The sequence below is a fragment of the Euprymna scolopes genome, chromosome 24 (assembly GCF_053919585.1).
Source record: "Euprymna scolopes isolate OS-2025 chromosome 24, ASM5391958v1, whole genome shotgun sequence".
NCBI classification, from domain to species: domain Eukaryota; kingdom Metazoa; phylum Mollusca; class Cephalopoda; order Sepiida; family Sepiolidae; genus Euprymna; species Euprymna scolopes.
Window position 1 is genome coordinate 59,288,411 of NC_136505.1, and position 18,570 is coordinate 59,306,980.

An 18,570-nucleotide genomic window follows, 5' to 3' on the forward strand; every position below is an offset into this window, starting at 1 on the left:
TCTCCCTCTCAGTACAGACCAATAAGTCTCCTGTGTGTCATGAGTAAGTTGCTGGAATCCATATTAAATAGAGAAGTAGTCAATCACCTCAAAAGAAATAACCTTCTTAGTGACATGCAATATGGTTTCCATTCTGCCAGATCTACAGCAGATGTACTAATGGTTATATCTCATAGGATTAGTGAATCTCTCGATAAAGGCTTCCTTTCTAGGGCAATTGCTCTTGACATATCAAAAACCTTCGATAAAGTATGGCATACGGGCCTGCTTCACAAGATTTCCAGCTACGGTATAACTGGAAATGTTTTCTCGATCATTAAATCATTTCTCTCTGATAGGCTCATAAGAGTAGTGGTTGATAGGCAAAAATTAGAGACTGTCAGTATTAATGCTGGAGTCCCTCAGGGGTCCATCCTGGCCCCAACTCTCTTCCTGATCTGCATCAAAGATCTCCCAAAACACATACTTAAATCATTCGTTGACATCTATGCTGATGACACGACCATCTACGGCAACACATCAAAGGCTGTAAATGACAAAGTTCTCTCTGATTCTCTCTCCTCTGATCTTGAGCACGTGGTACAGTGGGGAAAGAGGTGGCTGGTTACTTTTAATGCATCTAAACCAAGCTCCTATCTTTACATCATCAACGCTCTGATCCCCATCTGGCATCAATTGAAATAGATGGCTGTTGACTAGAGGACGCTCCATGTTTTGATAAGCTTCTGGGCTTCACCTTTACTCCTGACCTGAAATGGAATACGTACATTAAGTCTATTGCCAAGGTTGCTGGGAAAATGATAGTATCCTTCTGCCGCTCCAGAAGATATCTCACTGCTGATGCAATTCTCTATCTATATAAAAGCCAAGTACTTCCAAGGATGGAGAACTGTTGCCACATCTGGGCAGAAGCTGCTAAAAACAGCCTATCCTGGCTTGACAGAGTACAAAATAGGCTTTGTGGCTTAGTGGAGGATGTCCTTTTCTCTTCCCTGCAACGTCTCTCCCACAGTAGAGACGTTGCAAGCCTTTCTTTGTTTTATTGTTACTTCCATGGCAGGTGCTCGTCTGAGCTCCAATCTCTGCCCCCTCCCCCTCGCCAATCTTTCATGAAAAACACCCGTCTAGCTGATACCACTGTCAAAAATTTTCCCCACTCTTTATCTGTGTCCAAACCAAAACGTAGATTCCATGAACAAAGCTTCTTTCTTAGAAGTGCACGCCTGTGGAACTCTGTTCCGTCTGCCTGTTTCCCACCTAACTACAACCTAGATGTCTACTAACATAAACACATTCCTGATGAACTGCCCCCTTAAATAAGACACTTCATCAAATCTCAACACTAACGTACTGTACATGCAATAACCCTTATCCCCGAGTGGCTTCCGGGCCTTGATAAGTGGTGACCGGCTTGTAAAAAAAAAAAAAATACAAATTTGCCAAACAATAACTACTTACTGTTTTTTTTTTTAAATCAATTTCAACAATAAGCAATGTTATCTATCTAATCATGTCGCAATTAGTTATATATTACTGCATTATTACATAAAACATGTACTTTGTACAAATAGATGATTGCGTGTCCGCCACCATTATTGTAACAAAACGGACCGAGTTACTTCCCCTGACTTGATGCGAATAATTTATATACACACTTGAAATTTTTTTCAAAAACAATTCTCATTAATAATTAATTTTCCATCTTATCATTTTCATAACTTCTGGATATGTTAATTACTGCGACATAACAGTTCAGTAGATACCATTAATTTCACTTGAAATTCAATTTTCGAATTTTGCTACACTAATGAAGAACAGTCATTTTTTGGCAGGATTGCAGTTTACAGGGAAATCAAGGGACGCAACTCCTGCCAAACTAAAAAGGACGCAAACAGAATCACCGGGGGGCACCTGTTTCAATTTTTAAATTACGAATTTTAACCGAACCTACTACACGTGGAATAATATAACAAGTTTTAAGATTTCTTTTGAATAGTTCATTTCTTTCTAATTCCTTTGTTTTTTATTCGTTTTACTTCTAAATTATTTTCTTCTTTAATTTTTTGTTTTTACAATTTTTTATTATACTTTTATTCTTTACGTTTTTATTTTTTTTTACCAAAATGAGAACTACTATCGTTGACCACGTTATGTCTACGACTGAAGTGGAAGAGCAGAAGTGGACCTATGAGCATTTGTATAATTTACTGCCACCAAATAACGAGGTACAGTTACAAACAGCGGCCTCATTGGGACTCATACCGAATAGGAGTTTCTGCAGCTCGTGTGAGAGAGATCGAATTCTCTATAAAAACGGAGCCAAAGGGGATGGTTTTGCGTGGAAGTGTCCTGTCTGTAAGAAGGGTGGTTTGCCAAGGATGGATTCCTTCTTACAGAGAAGTCATCTGACAATAAAGCAGATTTTAGTTATTTTGCTCAGTTGGAGCATGGAGATGCCGCAGATTAAAATTAAACAGGAAGCAAGTGTGAGTAACCATACAATCGTAGATTGGATGTCATTCATAAGAGAAGTCTGTGAACAGGACATGCTGGACCATCCCATCATGTTAGGTGGGAGAGACGAACATTCGACACCTAAAGAAGTGGAGGTGGATGAGTCATATTTTTTCCGACGAAAGTATAATAGGGGACGTGTGAGGAAGGGCGTTTGGCTTTTTGGCGCAGTGGAAAGAGGCTCGAATTTGTGCAATTTCGCAATAGTGGAAAATAGGGATCGAGATACCCTGTTTCCAATCATAAATTCATGGTGCCTGCCAGGAACAAGAATTATTTCTGACGGTTGGGCGGCTTACCAAGGACTTGATCGACTCGCTCAAGGAATTTATGAGCACGACAGTACGACACTGTCGTCCACGAAGACAACTTCGTTGATCCGTTGGACCCTTCAGTGCACACACAGACTATTGAAGGACTATGGTCACACGCCAAAAAACATATACGAAAGTTCGGGAATCGACAAAATATGTTCGGCTTGCATCTGATGGAATTTTTATGGCGAAAAAGAGAGAAGGGTGAATGTTTTCCACGAATCATCAGATGCATCCGCGAACAGTATTCGTTTTAAAAATTAACTGTTTAATAAAGTTCTATGTTCTTAAAATAATTCTATGTTCTTCAAATAATTCTTTCTTAAAATAATTCATAACTGTTTTTCGTTTTAAAAATTAACTGTTTAATAAAATTCTATGTTCTTCAAATAATTCTATGTTATTAAAATAATTCTTTCTTAAAATAATTTATAACTGTTTTATAAAGTTCTATGTTCTTCCTTTGTTAAAAAAATAACTTATTCAAACAGTTCATTTAAATTAACAAGAAAAAGAAAAATTGAAACAGATGCCCCCCGGTGATTCTGTTTGCGTCCTTTTTAGTTTGGCAGGAGTTGCGTCCCTTGATTTCCCTGTAAACTGCAATCCTGACCATTTTTTGGTACATCTACAGTATTTGAACCGAACTGTTATTATTTATTTATTTTATCCTGTTTACTCTAAGCTAGCCTTAAATTGACCGTAACCCTAATGTAAGTTTAAAGTTTAGTTCGTCAAATGTCGGTTTAATTCGATTCAAATTCCGTAGAAGCACTCATTAATTTAGAGATGGCAGGGTGGGTGATTTAGCGATACATGTTTTTTTAATCTACAAATTTATCTCGGTTTTTAATGTGCGAAAAATCTCGCCCCCTAAAAAGGGAAACTCTTGATTTGTAAAACAAACAGTAAATTTTTACATTAGGTTCAACTCCACAATTTCCTTTAAAATGATGACTTAAAGCAGTTTTCGACTATGCTGAATAAGAAAATCTCATTTAAATGTTGCAGAGACAAGTAGTTTTCGAGATATAAATACTTTTATTATGCACTATAATTCATTGGCCACCATGTTTGTATGCGCACGCAATAAACAAATTCACTTTTCTGCGACTGACCCCCATTTTTTTATATTTTTTTTTATAGTATTTGCGGGTGGGTATGCTGACACAACGAATATGAGTCACTTTTGGGCAAATATCCTTCCCCCGCAACAGGGTGTTAATTCCGAAAGCCGTTCGTAACATTTTTAAAGAAAATTGCGGAGGTGGACTGATTTGTTTATCGCACGCGCATACAAACATGGCGGTCAATGAATTACAATGCATAATACAAGTCTTTATATCTCAAAAATTAATTGTCTCTGCAAAATTTAAATGAGATTTCTGGTTCAGCATAGTCGAAAACCTATTTAGTCATCATTTTAAAGAAAATTGTGGAGGTGGACCTAATGTACAAAAATACCAAACAAAACAAACTTGGAACCATCTTTTACCGAAAAATATTGCAATTTTTAAGCGCCTGCGTTTTAACAAAACAAACGGTTACTTCATATCGATTTTTTTTTTCTTTTCACGTTTAAACGCATACTAATTTCTTGAACGCCGGAAGCACTTCAACGGGTTTAAACGCAATTTGTTGTTTTGGGCGGATCAAATAAAATGGTATTTATTTTTTCGAAGGTGAGTTCTTTCTTAATCCTTTCATTTTATGCGTTTTCGAATGAATCAGTTTTAAATTCGGTATTTATGCAGAGTACGAACCTTCTTCTTCTTCTTCTTCTTCTTCTTCTTCTTCTTCTTCTTCTTCTTCTTCTTCTTCTTCTTCTTATTATTATTATTACTACTACTACTACTACTACTTACTTACTTACTTACTTATGTATTTTTGATATTGCGTTGAAATAATAACGTCATTTCGAAAGCTATTCTTAACACCACGAAAACCTAAAAACGTCGTCATTTTAAAGTTTTTTTGAGGAGTTGGAAAGAAACTTAACATTTGCCGTCATTTCTTATTGGTATTATTAAATTATCGAATAATGTTTCTTGATTTTTTTTTAATTCGCTACAACTTGTTTTTGTGCGTAATTGCTAAAAAAATCACTTTGTGTTAAAAAAGAAATTAAAAAAAAAAGTAATAAGGTATTTGTTACCGTGGTGGCTGAAGTAATGACGTTATTATTTAGAGATTCAATTCATTCTTAACAAGGGTGTTTTGTAATTATTTCGTACTTTCACATAACAATTTAATAAAAATGGTATCGTAAAACTTGAATTTACTTAAAAATATTATATATATATATATATATATATATATATATATATATATATATATATATATATATATATAAATAGACAGTAGCAGCATACGTGCAAGAAAATAGTTTTCCAAGAACGATAACTCTTGATTTAGTTAAATCGAGTTATAAACCTTGACTGTTTCTGAGAAAAATTGGCAGTCAATTCTCGCACCGTAAGAACATTTGTAAATTTTAACCATTGCCCCTCCCCCGCCACTGAAAAAAAAAAAAGAAAAAAAAAGGAAATAAATATAAAAACGAGATTCTATCTTTTTCTTTTGTGTGTGTGTGTATGTGTGATCGCACATCAACAGCATGGAAATATCTCTAAAAATTAAATATTAAAAGTTCTATACTTTAGATTAAGGTTCAGGTTATTTTAGTATCTTCACATTTGCAGATATTTTGAAATACGCAAAAACAAAGAAAAAAGAAAATTATTATTTATTTACCTTCATTGCAAGAGGTTAAACATAAGATCACGTAAGATTTTGAAAAGCTAACACACTAGAAGTGCATCCTGGCCTATAAAAAATGCCAGATCACCTCCACCAGTATTCCCTAGTAAGTGCTCTTCAGGCAATTTGCAATAAATGTTTTCCTTTTTAAAAAGAGAGAGAGAGAGAGAGAGGGGAGAGAGAGAGAGAGAGAGAGAGAGAGAGAGAGAGTAAAATCTGGGAGAGCGAACTTCCTGATCATCTAACTACTTATCTGTATTAACTATTAACACCATATCATTTCTACCGATAATTATAAATGCTAACATGTAGTTTAGCCAAGCTATCTAAAAATGGTACAAAAGTTTTTATTGATTTGAAATTTCAGTTTAACCCCCCCCCCCCCCAAAAAAAAAAAAAACTGTGCTTTTGAAAATCTTGATTCCATCCATCAACAAGCTTATAATACTTCGGTTGTTGGTGAAAGTGCACTGAGAGACCACCCGAAGACTTACCTTTAAGAAGTTGATTACGAGAAGGTTGAAAATAAAAAATACGCCTTTCGGAATAAACATCCCTCAACCTCCCCATGTTAAGAACGGGTTTCAAAACAAACACCCTTTGGAGGTTGGACAACCAGTACACATTGAATTTTTTTTTTAGGTCTTACATTTCGCTCATCTTGTGTGGGCTTTTTCAAGAAAGATAGTCAATGAGAAAGCCCGCATAAGATGGGCAAAACGTTGAGCCTCTAGGTTTTTCCGCCTCCATTTTAATTTCCTATCATCAGATTTTATCCATTTTTAATAATCATATAGATTATGTTCAATTTTTAATAATCTTTTAGATTATGTTCAATTTTTAATAATCATATAGATTATGTTCAATTTTTAATAATCATATAGATTATGTTCAATTTTTAATAATCATATATACATGTTCAATTTTTAATAATCATATATACATGTTCAATTTTTAATAATCATATATACATGTTCAATTTTTAATAATCATATATACATGTTCAATTTTTAATAATCATATAGATTATGTTCAACTTTTAATAATCTTTTAGATTATGTTCAATTTTTAATAATCATATAGATTATGTTCAATTTTTAATAATCATATAGATTATGTTCAATTTTTAATAATCATATATACATGTTCAATTTTTAATAATCATATATACATGTTCAATTTTTAATAATCATATAGATTATGTTCAATTTTTAATAATCATATAGATTATGTTCAATTTTTAATAATCATATAGATTATGTTCAATTTTTAATAATCATATAGATTATGTTCAATTTTTAATAATCATATATACATGTTCAATTTTTAATAATCATATATACATGTTCAATTTTCTCTCGTGATGTTAACTTAAGGTCATCTAAATGCTTTTGTATTTCTCAAAATCAGTGATAAAGCGAGGGAGCTTGGCCAGGAGAATATGCAAGATGGGGCAAGATTTCCCAAATAAATTCTTCTAGGAGATCTTTGGTCAGTAGTGCTGTTTGAAGATGAGCATTATCATGATGGAAGATGACTCCCTTCCTTTTAACTAAAGAAGGTTGTTTTCGGATCAACATGGGTGAGGATATTGCAAAAAAATATGATTAATGCTTTTAACAAACTAAAAGAAAAAATTATAAATTAATCATGATGATATGTTTTAGTAATAATAATATACATAAAATATATTACACTGGTTCAAAAAGCCTCTACTATAAACGGATAAAAACTTGTGCAACAACCTGATATACTTCATTTAGGATTTACCTCCATCTTTGGAGCTGGGTCAGTTTAGTGTATGTTCATTCATCATATATACTCCCTCTGGTCGCATATTTTTGCTTGTTGACATAATAGACATGATAGATGGTGCACGTCTGCACAACAGATGACGATGTTTAATGCAAAATTGTTAAAGGTGGCATTAATACTTGAACATTTTGTTTCAGGAAAATTATAAAATGGAAAAAGCACCAAGTGAGCCCGATAACCAACTTTTACCAACCCACTCAGCATCGTACCTCGAAGAATGGCGACCCCTGATTGGAGATATAGCACACCAGCTCGACCAACGGATCCGACACCACGTAATTTCTGACCTACCTGTTGAATTTTCCAAACTGTACGATGTAGTCGCCATCTTACACCTTCTCTACCTCGACAATGAGTCAGTGTGTCAACGTTTTGGCGAACGCTTTGTCCGAATCATCTTTATCCGACTCATGGAGATTCTTTTTTTGCTCCGGGATTGCGGATACTCTGCCGATGTTCATGGACCATTTTCGCAGCAAATGCTTACCAAATACGGCCGACCAGAAAGTAGCAAATATTTCATGGTTGTTCGCCTCTGTGCACAGCATGATCCCGATCATGTAAAATTTCTTCTTACTGATCTTACTGATAATGACGATGGAGGCTGGGAGCAGAAAAACGTATTCATTCTCTCAGACTGTCTGGATACTTTCATACGGTGGAGTCGTCAACCAGCATCAACGGATAAAGAAAAACTGTTTGGAGAAATAAGCCATCAGCTAGAGCGGCGGATCATGAAGAACATTCTGGAAGGAGACAATGCTGACTTAAAAGTGGAATCGGTCCAAGACTTTTTAGATCAGTTGTTGAATTGTCAGATGCAGATCAACAGCGGATTCGGAATATGTGCCCGCAAATGCAACAAGGAACGAGAAATCCGAATACTCAAGCGTTCATTGCGGATATTTCTGTTCCTGCGACCGTATGGCTATGTTTTTGAGGAGCATGCACCATTCTCGCGCCATGTCATGGATCTTTGTGGTCAACCAGGTGATCATAATTATCGAGCAATGCTCAACTGGTGCGCAGGTGAAGATATTGATATCCTACGAGACTTGCTGTCTGACCTGGCAACAAATGAGATTGAAAGGCGGAACATTCTTGTTCTTTTTGATTGTCTTGAAGCTTTCTCAAGATTTTACAATTGTTTCATGTTTAGCTACGATTGAATTAAATCTGAAAAATTAAAGATTGAGTTTTTCGGACAACACTTCTCATCTTGGATCTTATTCTCACTACGTTTTGGTCGATATAACCTCTGAGGAATTTCTATGGAATTTCGGTACTTATGCAATAAGATATGGATTGTGTTCAAGTAATTATTATCAATCAAGTTATTATTTAGAAGCCTATTCTTAACATGGGAAGGGGGAAGCTTACTATTCTGTATTTTTATCTAACAATTTAATAAATGATAAATACTGTACAACTTGAAAATCCTATTAAAAAATTGCAAGGTCTGTATTCTGTATAATTACCAAAATTTCTAACTGAACTCTTTATTTAATCCATGTGAGTAGATTATTCTTATTCTGTCAGCCATGACCGGGTATAAATGTTTGGTGGTGTAACAGATAGACATTGAATAACAATCTGTTCTAAGACACAGTCTTCTGGAGGTTGAAGGTTCAACAAGCGATACTAATTAAGAATAAAATTTACAAAAAAATTACATAACACTTCTACCCAATCATGGCTGCCAGAATGAAAATAATCTACCTCTGATGATTTAATAAAGGGTTCAGTTTGACATTCTGTATAGCCTTCAGAGTTCAAAGTAAAGAATTCTGAGTTTGAAAAAGTGCATCAGAAGAAAGTCGGAGGTTACTATGATCAAAACATTGTGAGAATAAGTCCAAAATGAGAATAGAAGTCCAAATAATTCAAATAATTGAAATCATCAATCCTCAAATAAAAAATTTTGAAACCTAAAAATAAAAGATTTTTAACCTTTTCTTTCCTCACTGTTTCTTTCTTTTTGTTTTTCATTTTCGTTTGCTTTATTATAGCAGGGGTAAGATCAGGCTCATATGTTTTGGCAATGTCAAGGTTATTTACGATATCCAGGATATGAGAAGGGGTGATAATCAGATCACCAAGCATGGCTTTTCTCACCAATGGAAAATTTGTGAATGAGTGGTTTGTAGAGTTTAACTTTAAGGTGAACCACTGACCAAACAGTTCCACCTTGTTGTGCAAGTGACATTATTATTATTGGATCATGGAGGAATTGTGGATTGTTTATTATTCACGAAACTCTTATAGATTTAAAAAAAATTACAAGTTCCTAATTTCTGCAGGATTTTTTCAACCAGGATTAGAGCATTCCTGTAATGATCTAGTTCTTGTTGATTGCGGTGAAATGTTAGTACTATGCAGTTCTAGGAGGTTCACCCTACCAGGCCTTGCATTCCCTCTTTAAGAAAGGGTTGGTTTATTGCTAATCATCTGAGGTGCCCTTACTGAGGAATGCCGATGGGTCTGCCCAGCCACATTTTGCAGGTCAGAGTGCCCCTCTACAGAGGCACCGACTTCTCAACCCCACATTCCGACCCTGGTGTCTATGTTCTTGCAGTAGAAGAGAACTAAAAACCTTCAATGCATTTTGTTGTCATCTCATTATACTTACTTTTAGCTGCGATTATTTCACCCTTAAAATAGTTTCTTGGTGTTATAGATTTTTGTCTATTTGTAACTGATATATGGCGGTTGAATTGGCGGAATGCTTACTTCAAATGCACAGTAGCAGCTGCACAGTTCGAAGTGAACCGTTGTGGGGAGTAGAATTTCCGCATAGGAACATATGCTTCTATGCCTGCTTTACCCTTATGTTATCTCATTTGCATCCTGTTTAGCAGGGAGAAGAAAGTTTTACTGATGCATTTGTAGCTGACTTCTGGTGGATGAATCTGAGGAATGCCTGCTGCTGATGCACAGTAGTAGCAGCAGAGATTGAAGTGAACTATTGGGAAAAGTTGGGTGTACGGAAAAGTATAATGAGTGCAGAAATGACTTATCTCAAAAAAACCCGATGTGTCTGCGTAGAAAAAACCAAAAATGACAAAATGCAGCTGATTTTATGCTCAATGATCATACAAAAGTAATGTGAATTCTTGCTGTTTGTATGCAAATTAGATGATCTTCAATTGCATAAAAGCAAACTGTTTGAAAAACGGATCAGTTCATGTGAAAAAAAGCAAGCTGTACATACATACTGTGTTGAGGTGTAACGGATTATTTGCTTGAGACAACACGAAAGGTTAATAGAGAGGAAGAAGAAAACTACAGTTATTCACTGCTGAAGAAAACTGCATAGAGCTTACTAGAGAATTTGTGCATGAAGATATATGTTTCATGCCTTCTTTGACCAATTCTGTTATCTCATTTGTATTTTTATTTTATGGAAATTGCTCCGGACAAGGCATGAAACCACTTGATGTAAGGAACTCCCCCCCTCCCCAAATAACAAATACTACTTCAAAAACTAGCAAACAATAAGTGTTAGATGGATTCTAACCAAGCAAACAGCAATTCTTTCCCCTTTATCATAAAAATTGCTAATGAAATATGAGGACTAAAGGACAAAGGAAACAAGAGTTATGAGGTTAACAAACTATTTTTGTATTTCTTTGTGCTTTACTATACTGAACTGATTTTGGTCATGTATGGACCAATCAAGTGACTTGGCCTATTAATCATTTCAGTGAACGTTTTAAAATTTTTCTGACTGAAGAGCACAGATGTCCAGTTGCCAGCAAGGAGACAACACCTTCCTTTCCCCCACTATCTATCATTAGATGGCAGTCTGCAAGGATGGATATCATACAGCATCACCCACATAGATTATTCTCACAGAAAAACTGCTATCATGCAGTGTCCCACACAGATACACGAAAGTGATCATAAACCCTTGGAAATGATCAACTTAAAAAATTTGGTTGCAGCTCCACCTTGCCACCAACGCATGCTACTACATTTGCAGGGGTATGATATGACAATTGTATATCGCCCTGGAAAAGATATGGCACTAGTAGATGGATTCTCAAGGTTACCAAATAAAAAAGCTAAAGAAGCTATTGACTTGGATCTGAGGGTGGATTTTGTTCAATTTTCAACCCAAAAGCTAACTCAGCTAAACCAAGCAACAAGTGAAGATGCCACACTATGTGAATTGAAGGACATTATTCTGAGAGGTTGGCCCGGCACTCTCAGAGAAATGGGCAAGAATATGTAACCTTATTGGCCCTATCGAGACGAATGGTTCATTGAAAATGGCATATTATTGAAAGCAAACAGAATAATAATACCTAAATCGATGCAACAAGAGGTATTACAGAAAATACATTATGGGCACCAGGGGATGGAGAAATGTAAACTCCGAGCCAAAAGTTGCGTTTTTTGGCACAACATTAACAAAGACATCGACAACATAGTACAACAATGTACCATTTGCCAGCAGCACCAAAAAATGCAGAGTGCTGAACCCCTGATGCCCCATGAGATTCCGGTGAGGCCATGGCAGATAGTGGCTACCAACTTATTTCACGTTGAAGGTCTCAACTTTATGCTCATTGCGGACTATTATTACAAGTTCCCATTTGTGTGAGTGTTTAAGGACGCTCCAGTCAGGAAGTTATTAAACTGACAAAGCAAATATTTGGAGAACAAGGAATTTCAGAGAGAGTGATAAGTGACAATGGCCCACACTTCAGCTCGATACATTTCAAGCAATTCGCAAAAGAATGGGGTTTTGAACACCACACATCCTCACCTAAGTTTCTGCAGTCAAATGGCTTTGCTGGACGCTGTATCCAGGGAGTGAAATCTGCATTCAAAAAAGCTGCCTCAAGCGGTCATGACTTGGATATGGTACTATTATGCTTGCGTTCAACTCCTTTAGATCATACCCTTCCCTCAATAGATGAGCTTATATACCAAAGGAAGTTAGCAGGGAACATCCCAATCAAATGCACCAACCAAAACGCTAACAAGGAGGAAATAATGGAACGACTGTATCAGAAGCAAGAAAAACAGAAGATGTACCATGATCAACATACAAAAGAGCTGCCCAGACTGCCCATCGGACAACCTGTACGTGTTAAATGAAGAAGCAGGTGAGTGGTCTCCTGCAGTTGTCACACAATTGGACCGAGAACCAAGGTCGTACATAGTACAGACCCCCTCCGGAAAAACTCTTTGTCGAAATCGACAGCATCTTAGAGTAATCCCCTCCAGAAGCATAGCACATCAAGAGATGCACTCCACTGAAATTCCTCAGGAACCTGCCAGAGACGGTTCATCGAGTATAGAGACGGACAGTACACAATGTCAACAGGCACCTTTCAAACGTACACCCCATGGAGTGCCAGATACGGGCACCTATAGCAACCATACAACAGTTCAAACCACTAGATCTAAACGTGTCGTCAGACCCCCCCCCCAAAAAAAAGATTTAGACAGTTACTAACTGACTTTTTATTTTCTTTTTTATCTTATCATTGTAAATAAATTCCTTTTTTTTCTCTTTCCATTTCAATTATTGAAAGAAGAGGGATGTGATAGTATGAACCATTACCTCCCCTTAAAGAACTCTTCAGTAAAGAAGTCTCGGATATACCTTCACTTTCGTTTGACACGGAACGGGAGTTCAATAAACAATGGAGACCGTATTCCGCTTCTCATAAATGAATCTCATCTTTTGGTATTCTTTTACATAATGTTTCAGTATACCACAACCCACAACCTTTACTAACAAATAAATCCAAATAAATGCAATGAAAGGCACATACGATAAACGTGACATCATCAAAAGTGAATAAAAACAAACTCATATTTGAAATGACATATAAAGGATGTTTATTTTCAAAAGTAAATATATAATATAAAAAAATAAATATGGAACATATAAAAAATAAATATGCAATATATAAAAAGAAATATGCAATATATAAAAAAATAAATATGCAATATATAAAAAATAAATATGCAATATATAAAAAATAAATATGCAATATATAAAAAATAAATATGTAATATATAAAAAAGAAATATGCAATATATAAAAAAAATAAATATGCAATATAAAAAAAATAAATATGCAATATATAAAAAAATAAATATGCAATATATAAAAAATAAATATGCAATATATAAAAAATAAATATGTAATATATAAAAAATAAATATGCAATATATAAAAAAATAAATATGCAATATATAAAAAAATAAATATGTAATATATAAAAAAATAAATATGCAATATATAAAAAATAAATATGCAATATATAAAAAATAAATATGTAATATAAAAAAAATAAATATGCAATATATAAAAAATAAATATGCAATATATAAAAAAATAAATATGCAACATATAAAAAATAAATATGCAATATATAAAAAAATAAATATGCAATATATAAAAAATAAATATGCAATATATAAAAAAATAAATATGCAATATATAAAAAATAAATATGCAATATATAAAAAATAAATATGCAATATATAAAAAAATAAATATGCAATATATAAAAAAATAAATATGCAATATATAAAAAATAAATATGCAATATATAAAAAATAAATATGCAATATATAAAAAGAAATCTGCAATATATAAAAAAATAAATATGCAATATATAAAAAATAAATATGCAATATATAAAAAATAAATATGCAATATATAAAAAATAAATCTGCAATATATAAAAAATAAATATGTAATATATAAAAAAGAAATATGCAATATATAAAAAAATAAATATGCAATATAAAAAAAATAAATATGCAATATATAAAAAAATAAATATGCAATATATAAAAAATAAATATGCAATATATAAAAAATAAATATGCAATATATAAAAAATAAATATGCAATATATAAAAAATAAATATGTAATATATAACAAAGAAATATGCAATATATAAAAAAATAAATATGCAATATAAAAAAAATAAATATGCAATATATAAAAAAATAAATATGCAATATATAAAAAATAAATATGCAATATATAAAAAATAAATATGCAATATATAAAAAATAAATATGCAATATATAAAAAATAAATATGCAATATATAAAAAATAAATATGCAATATATAAAAAAATAAATATGCAATATATAAAAAATAAATATGCAATATATAAAAAATAAATATGCAATATATAAAAAATAAATATGCAATATATAAAAAAATAAATATGCAATATATAAAAAAATAAATATGCAATATATAAAAAATAAATCTGCAATATATAAAAAAATAAATATGCAATATATAAAAAATAAATATGCAATATATAAAAAATAAATATGCAATATATAAAAAATAAATATGCAATATATAAAAAATAAATATGCAATATATAAAAAATAAATATGTAATATATAAAAAAGAAATATGCAATATATAAAAAAATAAATATGCAATATAAAAAAAATAAATATGCAATATATAAAAAAATAAATATGCAATATATAAAAAATAAATATGCAATATATAAAAAATAAATATGTAATATATAAAAAATAAATATGCAATATATAAAAAAATATGCAATATATAAAAAATAAATATGCAATATATAAAAAATAAATATGCAATATATAAAAAAATAAATATGCAATATATAAAAAATAAATATGCAATATATAAAAAATAAATATGTAATATATAAAAAATAAATATGCAATATATAAAAAAATAAATATGCAATATAAAAAAATAAATATGCAATATAAAAAAATAAATATGCAATATATAAAAAAGAAATATGCAATACAAAAAAATAAATCTTTTAGCATCCAATTTGGTTTCAAGAAATGATTTCTTATATTTTAAATAAAAAAAAGAGTTCATGATTCAGTGGCTTCACAGAAAATGATGCATTTCTATCAAAGGATGATGATGATGATAATAATCCTGGCCAAAGTGTCTTCTGGTATTTCATTAAGAATTGTTGATTTTTTTTTATGTTGCTGCTGCTGTTGTCTCAGTTGCTGCTATGAGTTTTGGATAGAAACAACAAAGTTGTTGTAGTTGCAGTTATTACAATGGCAGAATCCATTAACGACTGCTAACAAAACTAAAAACAGGTGTAGAAAAACAACTTTTCATTTCCACATATCTTGTGTGCATAAAAACTATGATTCAATTCCAGTCAGAATGTCAATGTAGACAGACGTAGTATTCCCTCTCCTCTCTCGTCAGTCATGATGAGAGGTGGAAGATCAACTTGGACTCCATTAAATTTCTATTCTAATATAACCTTAAATAAGTTTCCAGATTTTTTCGTATGGAAACTTTTATTGATAGTACACACATGAAACTCTAGTCCCCTTCAAAGTAATCTCCTCTGGCTGCAATGCAATTGCTGTACTGTTCCAACAACTTCTGGAAGGACCAATGGAAGTCCTCTTGTATAAGCGTGTCAGTGACCCTCATTACAGCCTCTCATCTCCTCAATTGTCTCATAAAGACAGCCTCCAAATTTTCCTTGAGCTTAGAGAATAACAAAAAGTCACAGGAAGCAAGATTTGGACTATAGGGAGGGTGAGAAACTGGTCTCCGTTGATTGCGGTGTAATGCTGGTTATGTTCAGTTCTAAGACGTCCACCCTCCCAGGCTTTGCTTTCTCTCTTTGAGAAGGATTTTTTTCTAATTGCCTGAGGCGCCCTTACCGGGAGATGCTGATACGGCTGCCAGGCACTTTTCGCAGGTCAGAGTGCCTTTTCTAAGGGGTGCTGACTTCTTAATCCCACTTTTCGACCTTGGTGTCACAGTTTTTGTGGTAGAAGAGAACTAAATACCTTTCATTCAGGAATGAAAATATAACATTATACATACGGTTACAATGGAAAAATAATCTTTTGATAATATGTTCAAATTTGCCTACTAGAGTATTTCTGGTACATGGACGAGAGTTGTCCTTTTAAATGGAAGTTTCCCTTTTTTTTTTACATGCATGCATGACGAGCATAGTTTCATTTTTCAAATTCTGTTCAGATTATGACTTTGTTGCATAAATACGTGAAATCTCGTCTCTAATACAATAGGGAATTTTCCCACCATAACCACACAGAGAGCATTCTTAGGAACGCATGCTTCTCTGGTTGAATCCCCTTTGCATGGAGCTTAAATTAATTTCCAGTTAGGGAACCTGTAAGAAGAAAGTACCGATTTGGCTTATTTTTCCACTATGAATTATATTGAACTTTTCAACTTTGTAGCAACATGTTTAATCACTAATTTATTATACTAAATTCTTGACTTGCCTTAGTCAAGGAGGATTATATTGGAATCCATTACTAGCTTTGAAGCATGCTAGGTACAACGTTTTTTGCAACATTGACTGAATCGACGGATTCTTTCAAGGTAAGTGTTCTGGCTTGTGAATTTCATGTCTTCGAATCTTTTACCTCTGTGAAATTAATTTTTTATAAATAATACCTAATTGCAAGTGACAAAAAGTGATAATTCAAAAAAAAAAAAATAATACGAAAAAACAATAATTATACTGAATAAAACAAGGAATTACAAATAAAGTACAATGCAACATGTAGACAATTTGTGGCACTTTTATGCCTGCTGCTGCCTGCCACTAATTAAAATCAAAGGTTTTTACACTGCAACTTAAATTACCCAATCAATCGCGAGGATTTGAAATTCGTCTTTGAATATTTCAAAAACTAAAAAACAGTGTTTTTCTTTTATGTCTGAGTTGAATATTTGTCAATTTTACAATAATTTAACCTTCAGTTTATTTTTTTGATACTTTTCAAATTAGAATTAACGTTATAATGTGGTATGTGTGCTGATACTATCTTTATCTTTTAATGTCCTCGGTTAGTGAGGAAGAAATCCTCTTAGACCGAGGTAATAGTGCCCTACTAAAAATTGACCGTGTGTATTTTTGCCATAATAAAGAGACAAGTAAATAGAAACAACAAAATAAATTTAAAAAAACAAAACATTTATTTTGAAGATTATATAAGGGGGGGGGGCCTTCAATCCTAAAAGAAAAAAGGGCTTATTAAGATAGTCGACAGATTGATTTGCTAAATATGTCATTTTACGCAAAAACAATATTACATACTTAATTGTCATGTCAAAAATAGTAATATATCCAAAAATTACGAAAACTCAGCAAATAGAGCGCTATTGTGTTTTTAGTAAAAAAAAAAAAGAAAAGTGTATTGCTATAGGCTGCAAATGTCGGAATCTAAATTTTACGTTCCAACCAGAAAACGCATTGATACACAGAAATTAGGAACTCGTGATTTCTGGAAAATCTACAACAGGGGAGTAAATAACGGGTAATCAACAATCCCCCCACTATCCAACAATCATGAAGTTGCTTGCACAGCAACTGAGAAAGCTAACATGCTTGCCTCAAACTCTACATTGGACCCAGCAAACCATTCCTTCCCTGATTTTCCTTTGTGGACAGAAACCACAGTAGATGATCTGGAAATCACTCCTTCTCAAGTGCATTATATCATAAAAAACCTAGATACCTCAAAAGCATGTGGACCTGATCTCATCCCGGTTATACTATTAACAAAATGCTCAGCCGAGGTTGTTTGTTCTCTCCAAACTTTTCAACAAATGCCTTAACAATTCTTTCTGTCCTGGCTGCAAGAAAACTCCTTCTGTGGTACCAGTTTACAAGAATTCTGTCGAAAGAACTGACCCATTGAATTATCGCCCCATTATCCTTCTTCCTCTTTTCGCCAAAATATTTTAATCCATAATTAATCAAGCTTTAGTTCACCACCTTACAGTTATTAAACTAACCGACCAATAATATGGATTTAGGCAAACCTGTTCTACTGCAGATATTCTAACTTTTTTTTCTTTTTTTTTACACGGTGGTAACCACTTATCAAGGCCCAGAAGCCACTCAGGGATAAGGATTATTGCAAGTACAGTACGTTAGTGTGGAGATTTAATGAAGTGTTTACTTAAGAGGGTGGTTCATTAGGAATTTGTTAACGTTGGACTTGAAGACATCCAAGTTGTAGTCAGGTGGGAAGCAGGCAGACGGAACAGAGTTCCACAGGCGTGCAGTTCTAAGAAAGAAGCTTTGTTCATGGAATCCACGTTTTGATTTAGGTACAGATAAAGACTGGGGGAAATTTTTCACTGTTATCTATAA

The 18,570-nt window shown here is 33.0% G+C and overlaps 1 protein-coding gene across 2 annotated transcripts; it reads left to right on the forward strand.

The window, feature by feature from the left end:
- The first annotated feature begins 4,270 nt into the window (after positions 1–4,270).
- LOC145246468 (uncharacterized) lies at positions 4,271–9,345 on the forward strand. Of its 2 annotated transcripts, none has more exons than XM_080108086.1 (2): positions 4,271–4,510; positions 7,541–9,345. In XM_080108086.1, the coding sequence occupies exons 1-2, from the start codon at positions 4,490–4,492 to the stop codon at positions 8,570–8,572; spliced, it is 1,053 nt and encodes a 350-aa protein (XP_079964212.1). In that variant the 5' UTR covers positions 4,271–4,489; the 3' UTR covers positions 8,573–9,345. The 2 variants fall into 2 exon arrangements, with proteins under 2 accessions (XP_079964212.1, XP_079964213.1); XM_080108087.1 differs by lacking the exon at positions 4,271–4,510 and adding an exon at positions 7,001–7,170.
- The last annotated feature ends 9,225 nt before the right edge of the window (positions 9,346–18,570 follow it).

Coding starts and splice junctions, on each gene's coding strand:
- LOC145246468 (XM_080108086.1), top strand. CDS start 4,490: ATGGTATTTATTTTTTCGAAG. Junction 4,511..7,540: donor TGGTATTTATTTTTTCGAAG/GTGAGTTCTTTC, acceptor ATTTTGTTTCAG/GAAAATTATAAAATGGAAAA.